The 16,781-nt window shown below is 45.6% G+C and overlaps 1 protein-coding gene across 1 annotated transcript in view; it reads left to right on the top strand.

The window, feature by feature from the left end:
• Window positions 1-16,781, top strand: part of IL1RAPL2 (interleukin 1 receptor accessory protein like 2) — a 1,239,912-nt gene that overhangs the window by 1,177,696 nt on the left and 45,435 nt on the right. The window contains exon 9 of the mRNA XM_069747077.1: window positions 3,402-3,545. Coding sequence (XP_069603178.1) covers window positions 3,402-3,545 — 144 coding nt within the window. The remainder of the gene's footprint in view (window positions 1-3,401; window positions 3,546-16,781) is intronic.

The following is a 16,781-nucleotide window of genomic DNA, read 5'->3' as shown; positions in this document are numbered from 1 at the left end:
GTTTACTTTAATATAAAGATAGAAGTAGCAATTAAAACAGTGAGTCTCTCTCTAGCCTATAGAGCAGGAGTCCCCGGCCTGTAGCTCAGGGGCCACATGTGGCTCGCGGTCCCATAAATTGTGGCTCGCGGCTGTCTGCCTGCTTGGTGCATTGGCTCCAGTTATAGCAAACATGTACGAAGAGCACATCTCAAAATTGTGAATTTTGTGAGTAGCCTTGCACAGAAGAGCAGATCTGGGTGCACAAATACTGGTCTTAGGGGTTTAGAGATATTCTACGTATGGGAAGATGGAGACAGGATGATATGACCTGTCAGAGGAGGTGCTTGAAGCTGGATGGGTCAGTATGATGGAAATGCTTGATGGGAGAATACTGAATGGTGGTATAAGGCTTCTTTTACACATACTGTTGTTTTGCTGCCCATTTTTGCGGCCCCAATAGATTTCTATGGGGCCGCAAATATGGCCCGCAATAATTTCACGGTGCACCGTATGGCCGTGAAGGTCATATTTAAGGCCGTGAAAAAAGATCAAGCCTGCTCAATCTTTTTCACAGTTTACGGAGATGGCCCCCATTGGGGTCGCAAAAAAAAAGGAAGCTTGTTTTTGCGGTGCACCGTGACTTCCGATATTGCGCCCCCCCACCACATCACAACACATAATCCTGCCCCCAACATCACCACACATAACCGCAACTCCCCACCACATCACCACACATAATCCCGCCCCCACCACATCACCACACATAATTCTGCCCCACCATAACACATAATCCCGCCCCCTACCACATCACAACACATAATCCCACCCCCACCATATCACCACACATAATCCCGCCCCCCAACATCATCACACATAATCCCGCCCCCCACCACATCACCACACATAATCCCGACCCCACCAGATCACCACACATAATCCTGCCCCACCACCACACATAATCCCGCCCCCCCACCACAACACATAATCCCACCCCAACATCATCACACATAATTCTGACCCCCCACCACATCACCACACATAATACCGCCCCCCCACCATATCACCACACATAATCCCACCCCCCACCACACAATCCCACCCCCCACCACATCATAACACATAATCCTGCCCCCACCACATCACCACACATAATCCCGCCCCCACCACATTACCACACATAATCCTGCCCCCACCACACCACCACACATAATCCCACCCCCCACCACATCACCACACATAATCCCGCCCCCCACCACATCACCACACATAATCCCGCCCCCCAACATCATCACACATAATCCTGACCCCCCCACCACATCACCACACATAATCCTGCCCCCACCACATCACACATAATCCTGCCCCCAACACATCACCACACATAATCCCTCCCCCACCACATTACCACACATAATCCTGCCCCCACCACATCACCACACATCATCCTGCCCCCCACCACATCACCACACATAATCCCGCCCCCCATCATCACACATAATCCCGACCCCCCACCACATTACCACACATAATCCCGCCCCCCACCATCTCACCACATATAATCTCACCCCCCCACCACATCACCACACATAATCCCGCCCCCCACCATATCACCACACATAATCCTGCCCCCACCACATCACCACACATAATCCCTCCCCCCACCACATCACCACACATCATCCCGCCCCCCACCACATCACCACACATAATCCCGACCCCCATTATCACACATAATCCCGACCCCCCCACCACATCACCACACATAATCCCGCCCCCCCACCATATCACCACACATAATCTCACCCCCCCACCACATCACCACACATAATCCCGCCCCCCCACCATATCACCACACATAATCCTGCCCCCACATCATCACACATAATCCCGCCCTCCCACCGCATCACCACACATAATCCCATCCCCACCACATCACCACACAATCCCACCCCCCACCACATCGGCACAGATAATCCCACCCCCCAACATCACCACACATAATTCCACCCCTGTTGTGAATTCTGTTGTCGAACTCCCTCCTGTGGTCGTGAATGGTACTTCGGCGAGTTCTGTCTATGGGCTCCCTCTGGTGGCTATGAGTGAAGCTGCTGCTTCTGAGGTTCCTTACACAGGTGACGTGGTTTATCCTTTGGTTGGCTTCTCTATTTAACTCCACTCAGATCGTTACTCCATGCCAGCTGTCAATGTTTTAGCATTGGTTCAGTTCGCTCCTGGATCTGCCTGGTGACCTGTCTTCTCCTGCAGAAGCTAAGTTCCTTATTGTTATTTTTGCTCTTTGTTTCTTTGTCCAGCTGGTTATCCTGATTTTGTCTTGCTAGCTGGAAGCTCTGGGCTGCAGAGTGGCACCCCCCGCACCGTGATTCGGTGCGGAGGACCCTTTTGCACACTCTGCGTGGTCTTTTGTAGGTTTTTGTGCTGACCGCAAAGATTCCTTTCCTATCCTCTGTCTATTTAGTAAGTCTGGCCTCCCTTTGCTGAAACCTATTTCATTTCATTTCTGCGTTTGTGACTTTCATCTTTACTCACAGTCATTATATGTGGGGGGCTGCCTATTCCTTTGGGGAATTTCTCTGAGGCAAGGTAGGCTTTATTTTCTATCTCTAGGGCTAGCTAGCTCTGAGGCTGTGACGAGGCACCTAGGGAGCGTCAGGAGCGCTCCACGGCTATTTTTAGTGTGTGTGATAGGATTAGGGCTTGCGGTCAGCAGAGCTCCCACATCCCAGAGCTCGTCCTGTATGAGTTTAACTGTCAGGTCGGGTGCTCCTAACCACCAGGTCATAACACACCCCCCAACATCACCACACATAATCCCGCCCCCCTGTGTCAGCGCCGGCCGGCCATAAAGCAGAGCACAGCGGTCACCGCTCTGCTTTACGGCCGGCGCTTACACAGTGCAGGGAAGCTGACGCCAGGGGACGCGACAGACACCGGAATGTAAGTATGTAGTGTTTTTTTTTTTTTTTTTACATTTACAATGGTAACCAGGGTAAACATCGGGTTACTTAGCGCGGCCCTGCGCTTAGTAACCCGATGTTTACCCTGGTTTCCCGGGGACTTCAGCATCGTTGGTCGCTGGAGAGCTGTCTGTGTGACAGCTCCCCAGCGACCACACAACGACTTACCAACGATCACGGCCAGGTCGTATCGCTGGTCGTGATCGTTGGTAAATCGTTTAGTGTAACGGTACCTTTAGTGACATGCTGTCAGTATGCCTGCAACAATTTCAAAAAGCAAATGGTTTTTTTTTGCTTTTTTTTTAAATTCAAAAACCTATCCCTAAAGACATGGTTGCAGCTCATCTATGTTTACAGTGGACATGCTTTAGGAAATTATAGATTTTAAGTATGTTTTATTTCCTGATTTATACGTATATAATTTGTTTCCCTTTTTTCCCCTAGAATTAAAATACAACATGGAACTTGCTGCAGGTCTTGGTGCTATCCTTATTGTATTCGTTTTACTCATCACATTCTATAAATGCTATAATCTAGAAATCATGCTCTTCTACAGACAGAATTTTGGAAGTGATGAAGCAGCAGAAGGTATGTGGTTTTTGTCTTTTGATGGTTTATATATATAGTGATGAGCGAGTGTACTCGGTATTCGGGTTTCCTAAGCATGCTAGGGTGGTCTCCGAGTATTTTGGGCGTGCTCGGAGATTATGTTTGAGTCCCAGCAGCTGCATGATTTGCTAGACATCCTGAATATATGTGGGGATTTCCTAACAAACAGGCAACCCCTACATGTATTCAGGCTGTCTAGCAGCCGTAAATCATGCAGCTGAGGCGACGAAATCTAAATGTCCGAGCACATCCAAATACTCGGAGACCACCCGAGTACCGAGCACACTCGCTCATCACTATTTATATACAATGAACAATAGCTAATCCAGTTTAGGCTTTTATCTTGCAGCATGTACTAGCAAAGTGACAAGTTGTAATCCAGTGGGCAAAAGCATTTTTCCTGTCTAAACATGGCTCCTGCTATATATTTGTAGCAATGCATGAGTTCACTGAGTATTTTTCGTTGCTATGTGACCAATGACCTACAATAACAATTCTTTGTCTTTGCTATGCGCCCATGACTTACAATAACAATTCTTTGGGACTAACTTGTTAGATGACCAACTAAATATTGACAAGCAAATTCAAATATTTCAGGGGAATCTCATTTTATTTTTAATTACTAATCTTTGTTCACACCCTAACATGGATATCAAAGCTGTTCTATGCTAAATAGTTTTTTTTAGGTTTTGGAAACCTTCCCTGCCCAGAGCTTTACTCACCCTCCCCAGGTCCAAGGCTGAGTGCCCAACTTTGATATTGTCTGCAACACTGACATCACATAGAAAGCGCTGCCGCCAATCAACGAGCTCAGCGGCTCATGCTGTCTACTCTGGTAGAGCTTCTGAGCTCAATTATAAGCTGCAGGCCCTGTTAAGATAATTTAATTATGGGCAGTAAGAATTATGAAAACTTAATTGGACTGTGATATTGATAACAAAAATCCTATTAACCCATAATTTAGAGAAGGGCATGCACAAAAAAAAATCAAATAAAGCTCGTGTAAATAGGAATTGTCAGTTTAATCAAATTTATCAAATTGGCTTTTTAGCTGTGCAATTCAATTTTGCAATGTCCAATTCCCACCCTTCCAAAGCATCAGTTAAAGGAAGTAACTAATTTATATAACAGATAGCAATAATTATAACACTTGAGGGATTTCTACAGTGTAGGATTGTAGCTAGCCAATGATTTTGGGTTCAGATTGTAGAGCTAAAAAAAATATGACCTTGACAAAATCCACTGTGCAAAAACTCTCAGCAAATGTTTTGCACGAAATTTCAACCTTTGGATAAAGCAGGAATGTTTGCATTCTCTGATGGCAAGAAGAGATCTTTACACAACTTTTCAAACAGAAAAAGTTTTGTTTTTTTAAAGCACCGTTCCAGGTTTTTTTTTTTTTTAATTGTTAGCGCTGGAGTGGTGCTACTAATCTAAGTTCGCTGACCTTTGTCTTATACTTATCAGCCGCAGTCTTCAGCTCTTCCCAGTGCCGTTCCTGTCCTACCATCTTGGGAACTCAACTTCTGACTGACCGGAATTCAGAGGTAACGGTTGCAAGTTCTCAGTGTAAGTCTATGAGATCCTCGTTCTGATCTCATAGATTTACACTGAGTTGTGACTTCCAAAATGCCCAGCAAACACTGGAGCGAACCGAGAAACTGCTGGAAGACCGGCGGCGTGGTGCCAATAAGAGATGAAGACAGCGGCTGGTAAGTAGAATACTAGGGGCTGTGAATTTAGCTTAGGGGAATCACTGCAGTGGTGCTTTAAAATCATTGTCGACCAAGGAAAAGATATTCCAAAGAGAGAAATTGCTATAAAACAGGGAAGGAGTAGCCATGTCTTTGCTCCCCCATGTCTACAAAGTTCAATAGTCAGTAGGGGGTAATAATAATCAAAGAAAAAGTAAGTTCAAGATGAATAATCACAATATAACTATGCCTCATTCATATTACTGTGTATCTGGTAATACTGGAGCAGCAGAACTCCGACTCCCTCGCCATATCTCGGTTACACTATACTTTGTTTGTGTCAACATTATAAGAAAACAGAGTTGAGGAGCCATTTATTAAGAGCTAATTTCTTTGAGCTACACATGCTGTGCCAGTTACAGATACTGCAGATGTTGATAAAACCAATGTAGCAATTATTCATCCCTGAAAATGATTCTATTTGTCAAAACATTAGTATAGTCACTTGTGGGATATCACTTTATTACCGAAAATGTGACAAGACGAAGTAACCCATGCTAACAGAAGCATTGCATTTATTCTTCTTTTGTTGTTATGTATCATATACCATGACTAAGGGGGAGTTTGGCTCCTCATGTGTGGGACTAGTGGTCACAGCATGCCTGCCAGTAGTACTGAGGTCTGTGCGTCCACAAGCAGAGATACATTTTGTTTATCTTTGCAGAAAACTAAAGTACATAAAAAGTTTCTTCCTAAGTTTCCTTGGGAGGAAAGAGTGATGACAACAAAGGAAGTGCTTTAAAATTGCCTTCATCTTAAAGGGAATCTGTTACCAGGTTTTTGCTATGTAGTCTGGGAGCAGCACAATGTAAGTCTGGAGATTCAGATTCCAGTGATGTGTCACTTACTGGGCTGCTTGGTGCAGTTTTGATAGAATCTCTGTTATATCTATTATAACAGTGGTCAGATTGCTGATCTGTGTACAACCCTGCCCACACCACAGATTGGTTGCTTCCAGTGTACACTGTCCACAAGCTTCCAATCACTTGTGAGGGCAGGATTATATAGATTAGCTGGACTGCTGTGAACGTGAGCCCTAGTCCGGAAGTGATTATCTCCTGCTGATAAAACACTGATTATATTGAAACTACAACACATAGCTGACTAAGTAACACATCCCTGGAATCAAGCTTTCTTACCATATATTATGCTGCAAACACCTGCTGACAAATTCCCTTTAGCACAGGGGTGTCAAACTGCAATCCTCAAGGGCTGCAAACAGGTCATGTTTTCAGGATTTCCTTGTACTGCACAGGTGATAATTTAATCACCTACACACATAATGATTACAGCACCTTGTGCAAAGCTAAGGAAATCTTGAAAACACGCATGGTTTGCGGCCCTCGAGGAATGTAGTTTGATACCCCTGCTTTAGCACGTCTGAGGGTTTTCGATAGTATGTCTTTTTAGATAAAATCTCAGCACAAGAGAAAGCAGAAACATCCCATGGCAATTTTAGGGAATGTTTCCCTATTGCCTCTGTCAAGATCTAATCCTAGTTTGCATCAAAACAAACCTACTAGAGCGCAAAACTCTGAAATGTGAAGTGACTAGGAGCACAGATTCAGTATGCAAGGTATTGGAGTCGATAAGTCAAACTTATGACTCCAACACCATGACTCTGACTCCACAGCCCTGCCTCAGTACTGAGCATGTACACAAGTGCCGCACAGATTCATCTCAACTAAAAGCCAAGATCCTTAGATCAGGAACAGACATTTATAGGATATTTCATAACTTTCCCTAATTATTATGAAAACATTTCCAGCACATCCTGCATTGTACTACTGAGCCCAATTTATTATATAGTTTAGAAGTCTGAATCGGTCCATTTCATAACGACTCCACCATAAAGGACACCGAATCCGACTCCATGACTCCAACTCCACAGCCCTAATAAATAAGATTACCTATAGCCAAGTGGTGAAACCAATGATAATTTACTTTAACCCCTTAGCGACCGCCGATACGCCTTTTAACGGCGGCCGCTGAGGGTACTTAAACCACAGCGCCGTTAATTAATGGCGCTGTGGAAAAAGTGAATAGCGCCCCCCAGAGGCCGATTTTCTCCGGGGTCTCGGCTGCCGGGGGTAGCCGAGACCCCAGAGAACATGATTCGGGGGGTTTTTAACCCACCCCGCATTTGCGATCGCCGGTAATTAACCGTTTACCGGCGATCGCAAAAAAAAAAAAAACGCGGTCTCTTTTTAATTTATCTGTCCTCCGATGTGATCGCACATCGGAAGACAGAGAAAAGGGGTCCCAGGTAGCCCCCCAATACTCACCTATCTCCCCCGATGCTCCTCGTGTCTCCCGGTGGGCGCCGCCATCTTCAAAATGGCGGGCGCATGCGCAGTGCGCCCGCCGGCCGGCCCCGCGAGAGTCTTTGGGGTCTCGGCTGCCGGGGGTAGCCGAGACCCCAAAGAGCATGATCGGGGTCGGTTTTACCGACCCCTGTTTTGCGATCGCCGGTAATTAACTGTTTACCGGCGACCGCAAAAAAAAAAAAAAAGTAAAGTGTAATTCTCTGTCCTCTGTCCTTACGGCGCGCGAATTTTTGCCTGTAGGACATTATTGCAAGAGAGCTTGGCTGAGTAGATTACACAAGAAGGAAAACACACAGCAAGTCAGCAGGATCTAGGAGCAACATGGCAGATGTGACAACCTACATGGTGAGCTGCAGCATGTGCTACATGTTCACAGATCGACGAGAAGAAGAATCCAATTTCACCTGTCAGAAGTGTAGACTAGTGGCCCTTTTAGAAGAAAAGGTGCGGGGTCTGGAAGAAAGAATAGCAACTTTGAAACTCATCAAAGAGAATGAAGACTTTCTAGACAGAACAGAAGCATCTCTACTGGTCACAGAAGGTGAAAAAAGTGTCAGAGAACCTCCAAAAGCAGATGAGTGGAAGCATGTGACCAAAAGAAGCAAGAAGACCATGGAGAAATCACCAACCACACAACTGAAGAACCGATATCAAATCTTTGTAGAGGATGAAGATGGCACACCTAAGAATGAAGCAATACCAGCAAGCAAAAAAGAAAAGGGCACACAGCAACAAGTGACAGCAAAAAGTACAGCCAAGAAGCAACGAAGAGTGGTGGTGGTTAGGGTTGAGCGAAACGGGTCGAACATTTTCAAAAGTCGCCGACTTTTGGCTAAGTCGGGGTTTCATGAAACCCGATCCGACCCCTGTGCGGGGTCGGCCATGCGGTACGCGACTTTCGCGCCAAAGTCGCGTTTCAATGACGCGAAAAGCGCCATTTCTCAGCCAATGAAGGTAAACGCAGAGTGTGGGCAGCGTGATGACATAGGTCCTGGTCCCCACCATCTTAGAGAAGGGCATTGCAGTGATTGGCTTGCTGTCTGCGACGTCACAGGGGCTATAAAGAGGCGTTCCCGCCGACCGCCATCTTACTGCTGCTGATCTGAGCTTAGGGAGAGGTTGCTGCCGCTTTGTCAGAAGCAGGGATAGCGTTAGGCAGGGTCCATTAACCACAAAACCGCTTGTGCTGCAGCGATTTGCACTGTCCAACACCACCCTCGGTGTGCAGGGACAGTGGAATTTTTTTTTTTTTTTTTTTTCCCCTCAGCGCTGTAGCTCATTGGGCTGCCCTAGAAGGCTCCCTGATAGCTGCATTGCTGTGTGTACGCCGCTGTGCAAACCAACTGCTTTTTTCAAAGCACAAATCCTCTTGTTCCTTCCTTTCTGCACAGCTATCTTTTTTGTTTGTCCACACTTTTTATTTCATTTGTGCATCAGTCCACTCCTTATTGCTGCCTGCCATACCTGGCTGAGATTACTGCAGGCAGGGAGATAGTAGCTGCCTGCCATACCTGGCTGAGATTACTGCAGGCAGGGAGATAGTAATTGTAGGACATTCCCTGTTTTTTTTTTTTTTTTTTTTTTGGTGGGAGATTAAGATTGGCAATTTGGCATTTCTGCTAGAGTGCCATCCCTGTGTGTGCCATCTCTCTCACATAGTGGGCCATAGAAAGCCTTTTCATTTTTCTGTATTTTTTTTTGTGGGGTGTATAAATTCTCCCTGATAAAAATACAGTGGGAGATTAATATTGGCCTTTGGGCTTGTGTGCCAGTCCTGAGTGTGCCATCTCTCTCACAAATAGTGGGCCATAGAAAGCCTATTTTATTTTTTTTTGGGTTTTATAAATTCTCCCTGAAAAAAAGGGAGATTAATATTGGCCTCTGGGCTTCTGTGCCAGTCCTGAGCGTGCCATCTGTGCCAGTCCTGAGCGTCCCATCTCTCTCACAAATAGTGGGCCATAGAAAGCCTATTTAATTTTTTTTTTGGTTTTATAAATTTTCCCTGAAAAAAGGGAGATTAATATTGGCCTCTGGGCTTGTGTGCCAGTTGTGAGCGTGCCATCTGTGCCAGTCCTGAGCGTGCCATCTCTCTCACAAATAGTGGGCCATAGAAAGCCTATTTAATTTTTTTTTTGGTTTTATAAATTTTCCCTGAAAAAAGGGAGATTAATATTGGCCTCTGGGCTTGTGTGCCAGTTGTGAGCGTGCCATCTGTGCCAGTCCTGAGCGTGCCATCTCTCTCACAAATAGTGGGCCATAGAAAGCCTATTTAAATATTTTTTTGGTTTTATAAATTCTCCCAGAAAAAAAGGGAGATTAATATTGGCCTCTGGGCTTCTGTGCCAGTTGTGAGCGTGCCATCTGTGCCAGTCCTGAGCGTGCCATCTCTCTCACAAATAGTGGGCCATAGAAAGCCTATTTAAATATTTTTTTGGTTTTATAAATTCTCCCAGAAAAAAAGGGAGATTAATATTGGCCTCTGGGCTTCTGTGCCAGTCCTGAGCGTGCCATCTGTGCCAGTCCTGAGCGTCCCATCTCTCTCACAAATAGTGGGCCATAGAAAGCCTATTTTATTTTTTTTTTGGGTTTCAGAAATTCTCCCTGGAAAAAAAAAGGGAGATTAATATTGCCCTTTGGGCTTGTGTGCCAGTACTAAGCGTTCCATCTCTCTCTCTCTCTCAGTCAGTGGGCCATAGAACGCATATTTTTGGTTTTATTTGTTTTCTAAATTCTCCCTGAAAAAATCATTTTATTTTATTTGGTTTCTAAATTCTTCCTGATAAAATCATATTTTTTTTATTATTTTTATTTCTAAAGTCTCCCTGAAAAAAAAAAAAAAAAAAAACAACCAAAAAAACAGTGGGAGATTAATATTGGCCTTTCTGCTTGTGTGCCAGTCTTGACTCCTGGGTGTGCCATCTCTCTCTCTCTCTCTCTCTCTCTCTCTCTCTCTCTCTCTCTCTCCAATTGTGGTCCATAGAAAGCCTATATTTTTTTTCCTTGATTTGGGTTCTAAAATCTACCAGAGAAAATAACTACATCAATCATTGGTAGAAAAATATTGGCCTCTGGGTTTGTGTGCCACTCCTGACTCCTGTGTGCGTCATCTCTCAGTCAGTGGGCCATAGAACGCCTATTTTTGGTTTTATTTGTTTTCTAAATTCTCCCTGAAAAAATTATTTTATTTTATTTGGTTTCTAAATTCTTCCTGATAAAATCATATTTTTTTTATTATTTTTTTTTCTAAAGTCTCCCTGAAAAAAAAAAAAAAAAACAGTGGGAGATTAATATTGGCCTTTCTGCTTGTGTGCCAGTCTTGACTCCTGGGTGCGTCATCTCTCAGTCAGTGGGCCATAGAACGCCTATTTTTGGTTTTATTTGTTTTATAAATTCTCCCTGAAAAAATCATTTTATTTTATTTGGTTTCTAAATTCTTCCTGATAAAATCATATTTTTTTTATTATTTTTTTTTCTAAAGTCTCCCTGAAAAAAAAAAAAAAAAAACAACCAAAAAAAACAGTGGGAGATTAATATTGGCCTTTCTGCTTGTGTGCCAGTCTTGACTCCTGGGTGCGTCATCTCTCAGTCAGTGGGCCATAGAACGCCTATTTTTGGTTTTATTTGTTTTCTAAATTCTCCCTGAAAAAATCATTTTATTTTATTTGGTTTCTAAATTCTTCCTGATAAAATCATATTTTTTTTATTATTTTTTTTTCTAAAGTCTCCCTGAAAAAAAAAAAAAAAAAAACAACCAAAAAAAACAGTGGGAGATTAATATTGGCCTTTCTGCTTGTGTGCCAGTCTTGACTCCTGGGTGCGTCATCTCTCAGTCAGTGGGCCATAGAACGCCTATTTTTGGTTTTATTTGTTTTCTAAATTCTCCCTGAAAAAATCATTTTATTTTATTTGGTTTCTAAATTCTTCCTGATAAAATCATATTTTTTTTATTATTTTTTTTTCTAAAGTCTCCCTGAAAAAAAAAAAAAAAAAAACAACCAAAAAAAACAGTGGGAGATTAATATTGGCCTTTCTGCTTGTGTGCCAGTCTTGACTCCTGGGTGTGCCATCTCTCTCTCTCTCTCTCTCCAATTGTGGTCCATAGAAAGCCTACATTTTTTTTCCTTGATTTGGGTTCCAAAATCTACCAGAGAAAATAACTCCATCAATCATTGGTAGAAAAATATTGGCCTCTGGGCTTGTGTGCCACTCCTGATTCCTGTGTGCGTCATCTCTCACTCAGTGGCCCATAGAAAGCATATAGTTTGTTACATTTGTTTTCTAAATTCTCCCTGCAAAAATCTATTTTTTTTTTTTTGGGGGGTTTCTAAAGTGTTCCTGAAAAAAATAAAAATAAAAAAAAAATAATAGTGTGACATTAATATTAACATTTGTGCTTCAGTGACAGTCCTGCGTGTGGGGCATCTCTCTAATTTGCAGCCACCAAAAAAAGAGTGTGTAACATTGGGCCTGATTTTCGCTGTGGTCTCACCAACCTGTAAAGGGGTAGCTAAATCATACAGAAGTTATAGCTCACCGTGTAAGTTGTGTGACTGCAACAAATAACGTTAGTTTGGTTACGTTTTTAAAACAATGAGGAAGTCTAGTGGAAGAGGTCGTGGCCGGGGGCGTTCATTGTCAGCTGGTAATGAGGGTAGTGGTAGTGGTGGAGCATCAGGTGGTCGTGGGGGAAAAAATATTGCACCTAAGTCTGGAGCTGTGGAGCCAGGTTCGTCGTCCGGCTACACAAGGCCTCGAACGCTCCCTTTTCTGGGATTAGGAAAACCGCTTTTAAAGCCGGAGCAGCAAGAGCAAGTTTTGGCTTATCTTGCTGACTCAGCCTCTAGCTCTTTTGCCTCATCTCGTGAAACTGGTAAAAGTAAAAGCAGCGCGTCGTTAGTGGATGTTCACGGTCAGGGACAAGTCACTTCCTTGTCCTCTTCAGCAAAAACAACAACAGAGAAGAATGCAGCAGGCGACACAACGGGTTACTCCATGGAGCTCTTTACACATACCGTCCCTGGCTTAGAAAGTGAAGCAGTTAACAGTCCATGCCCATTACAAATTGAATCTGACATGGAGTGCACTGACGCACAGCCACAGCCAGACTACTATGCTGGTCCTTTGACTCAGACCACAACATTGCCCTCGCAGGGTGCTGATCAAGAATCAGACCCTGATGAGACTATGTTGCCCCATCACGAACGCTATACCACCGAACGACACGGTGACACAGACGAAGTTGCGCAGGAGGTACAAGAAGAGTTATTAGATGACCCAGTTCTTGACCCCGATTGGCAGCCATTGGGGGAACAGGGTGCAGGCGGCAGCAGTTCTGAAGCAGAGGAGGAGGAGGGGCCGCAGCAGGCATCAACATCGCCACAGGTTCCATCTGCCGGGCCCGTATCTTGCCCAAAACGCGTGGCAAAGCCAAAACCTGGTGGAGGACAGCGTGGCCATCCGGTTAAAGCTCAGTCTGCAATGCCTGAAAAGGTATCCGATGCTAGAAAGAGTGCAGTCTGGCATTTTTTTAAACAACATCCAATTGATCAGCGCAAAGTCATCTGTCAAAAATGTTCTACTTCCTTAAGCAGAGGTCAGAATCTGAAAAGTCTCAATACTAGTTGCATGCATAGACATTTAACCACCATGCATTTGAAAGCTTGGACTAACTACCAAACGTCCCTTAAGGTTGTTGCACCCTCGGCCAATGAAGCTAGTCATCAACGCAACATCCCTTCCGGCAGTGTAGGACCACCATTTAGCGCACCACCTGCTGTATCTGTGCAGGTATCTTTGCCAGGCCAAAGCAGTCAGGGTCAGGGAATCACCAGTTTCGTAGTAGGAAACACTGCATCTAGGGCACCGGCGGCAACAATACCATCTCCCACCGTCTCTCAGTCTGCCATGTCCACCGGCACCCCCGCTAGTTCCACGATCTCCAGCTCTCCAGTCCAGCTCACCCTACATGAGACTATGGTTAGAAAAAGGAAATACTTAGCCTCGCATCCGCGTACACAGGGTTTGAACGCCCACATAGCTAGACTAATCTCGTTAGAGATGATGCCCTACCGGTTAGTTGAAAGCGAAGCTTTCAAAGACCTGATGGACTACGCTGTACCACGCTACGAGCTACCCAGTCGACACTTTTTTTCCAGAAAAGCCATCCCAGCCCTCCACCAGCATGTTAAAGAGCGCATCGTCCATGCACTCAGGCAATCTGTGAGCACAAAGGTGCACCTGACAACAGATGCATGGACCAGTAGGCATGGCCAGGGACGTTACGTGTCCATCACGGCACACTGGGTAAATGTGGTGGATTCAGGGTCCACAGGGGACAGCAAGTTTGGGACAGTTCTGCCTAGCCCACGGTCTAGTAAACAGTTGTCTGTAGCCGTTCGCACCCCCTCCTCCTCCTCCTCCTCGTCCTCCTGCAGAAGCAAGAGCTCGTCCACAGACCGCAGTCGCACAAACACTCCATCCGCACCTGCCACTGTTGCACACCAGGTCTCCCATTATGGGGCAGCTACTGGCATACGTCAGCAGGCTGTATTGGCTATGAAGTGTTTGGGCGACAATAGACACACCGCGGAAGTTCTGTCCGAGTTCTTGCAGCAAGAAACGCAGTCGTGGCTGGGCACTGTAGATCTTGAGGCAGGCAAGGTAGTGAGTGATAACGGAAGGAATTTCATGGCTGCCATCTCCCTTTCCCAACTGAAACACATTCCTTGCCTGGCTCACACCTTAAACCTGGTGGTGCAGTGCTTCCTGAAAAGTTATCCGGGGTTATCCGACCTGCTCCTCAAAGTGCGTGGACTTTGCGCACATATCCGCCGTTCGCCTGTACACTCCAGCCGTATGCAGACCTATCAGCGTTCTTTGAACCTTCCCCAGCATCGCCTAATCATAGACGTTGCAACAAGGTGGAACTCAACACTGCACATGCTTCAGAGACTGTGCGAACAGAGGCGGGCTGTTATGTTTTTGTGGGAGGATACACATACACGGGCAGGCAGTAGGATGGCAGACATGGAGTTGTCAGGTGTGCAGTGGTCGAAGATTCAAGACATGTGTCAAGTCCTTCAGTGTTTTGAGGAATGCACACGGCTGGTTAGTGCAGACAACGCCATAATAAGCATGAGCATCCCCCTAATGCGTCTGCTGATGCAAAGTTTGACGCACATAAAGGATCAGGCGTCTGCACCAGAGGAAGAGGAAAGCCTTGATGACAGTCAGCGATTGTCTGGTCAGGGCAGTGTACATGACGAGGTACCGGGCGAAGAGGAGGTGGAGGATGAGGAGGATGATGGGGATGAGTATATTTTTAATGAGGAAGCTTTCCCGGGGGCACGGGAAATTGGTGGCGTGGCAAGGCCGGGTTCTGGTTTTTTGAGGGACACAAGTGACGTAGATTTGCCTGCAACTGCCCCTCAACCAAGCACAACCGCAGATTTGACAACGGGAACTTTGGCCCACATGGCGGATTATGCCTTGCGTATCCTCAAAAGGGACACACGCATTACAAAAATGATGAACGATGACGATTACTGGTTGGCCTGCCTCCTTGATCCTCGCTATAAAGGCAAATTGCAAAATATTATGCCACATGAGAACTTGGAACTAATATTAGCAACAAAACAATCAACTCTTGTTGACCGTTTGCTTCTGGCATTCCCTGCACACAGCGCCCGTGATCGTTCTCACACGAGCTCCAGGGGCCAGCAGACCAGAGGTGTTAGAGGGGCAGAAATCAGAAGTGGCGTTGGACAGAGGGGTTTTCTGACCAGGTTGTGGAGTGATTTTTCTATGACCGCAGACAGGACAGGTACTGCAGCATCAATTCAAAGTGACAGGAGACAACATTTGTCCAGTATGGTTACAAACTATTTTTCATCCCTTATCGACGTTCTCCCTCAACCGTCATTCCCATTTGATTACTGGGCATCCAAATTAGACACCTGGCCAGAATTGGCAGAATATGCATTGCAGGAGCTTGCTTGCCCGGCAGCTAGTGTCCTATCAGAAAGAGTATTCAGTGCTGCAGGTTCAATACTAACAGAAAAAAGGACTCGTCTGGCTACCCAAAATGTAGATGATCTAACCTTCATTAAAATGAACCACAACTGGATTTCAAAATCTTTTGCCCCACCCTGCCCGGCTGACACCTAGCTTTCCTATGAAAAGGTCTTGCCTGTGGACTATTCTGAATGACTTTTCCAATCTCGTAATTTTCTTCACCTGATTGTCCAGCATACGACATGTTTCCACCTCACGAAATGGCCAAACTCCCCACACGGGGCCGTGCTATCGCCACTTTGCGCTTGGACCCTTGAGAGTGCTGTTTGTCTGAAGAGGTGGGTGTGGCCGCTTTTGGTCGACGGCACTGCCACTGGGTCCCTCATAGTACAATAAAGTGTCTCTGGCGGTGGTGGTGCGCACCCAACGTCAGACACACCGTTGTAATATGAGGGGCCCTGTGCCTGTACCGCCGGCCACAAGACAGTTCCCCCCCCCAGCTCAAACAGTGCTCTACCACTAGCAAAATTATCTCTCACAGCTTCACCAATGTGTAGTCTAGCCGCTGACATCCTTCAATGCCTGGCACTGACAATACCATTGTTTTGACATTTTTGTTATGTTAGGCCTTCGAAGCCTGTCTGCGGTCCCTTCTTTCTACAACTACTACACTGACCAGGCCACTGCTGGCCGTGTTACCCTGGAACCAATTTAAAAGTGCCTACAGTCAGCCCAATTTTGTTATGTTAGGCCTTCGAAGACTGTCTGCCGTCACTCCTTCCACTAGACTTCCACTGACCATACACTGCTGCCCATGTACCCCTGGAACCAATTTAAAGTGCCTACAGCCAGCCCAATTTTGTTATGTTAGGCCTTCGAAGCCTGTCTGCGGTCACTCCTTCCACTAGACTTCCACTGACCAGACCACTGCTGCCCGTGTACCCCTGGAACCAATTTAAAAGTGCCTACAGCCATGTGTTATTATTTTAGGCCTTCGATGCCTGTCTGCGGTCACTCCTTCCACTAGGCCTCCACTGACCACACCACTGCTGCCCGTGTACCCCTGGAACCAATTTAAAATTGCCTACAGCCAGCCCAATTTTTTTATTTTAGGCCTTCGA

Source organism: Ranitomeya imitator, chromosome 2 (assembly GCF_032444005.1).
Source record: "Ranitomeya imitator isolate aRanImi1 chromosome 2, aRanImi1.pri, whole genome shotgun sequence".
In the NCBI taxonomy this organism is placed as follows: Eukaryota; Metazoa; Chordata; class Amphibia; order Anura; family Dendrobatidae; genus Ranitomeya; species Ranitomeya imitator.
This window is presented reverse-complemented; position numbering and strand designations above follow the sequence as displayed.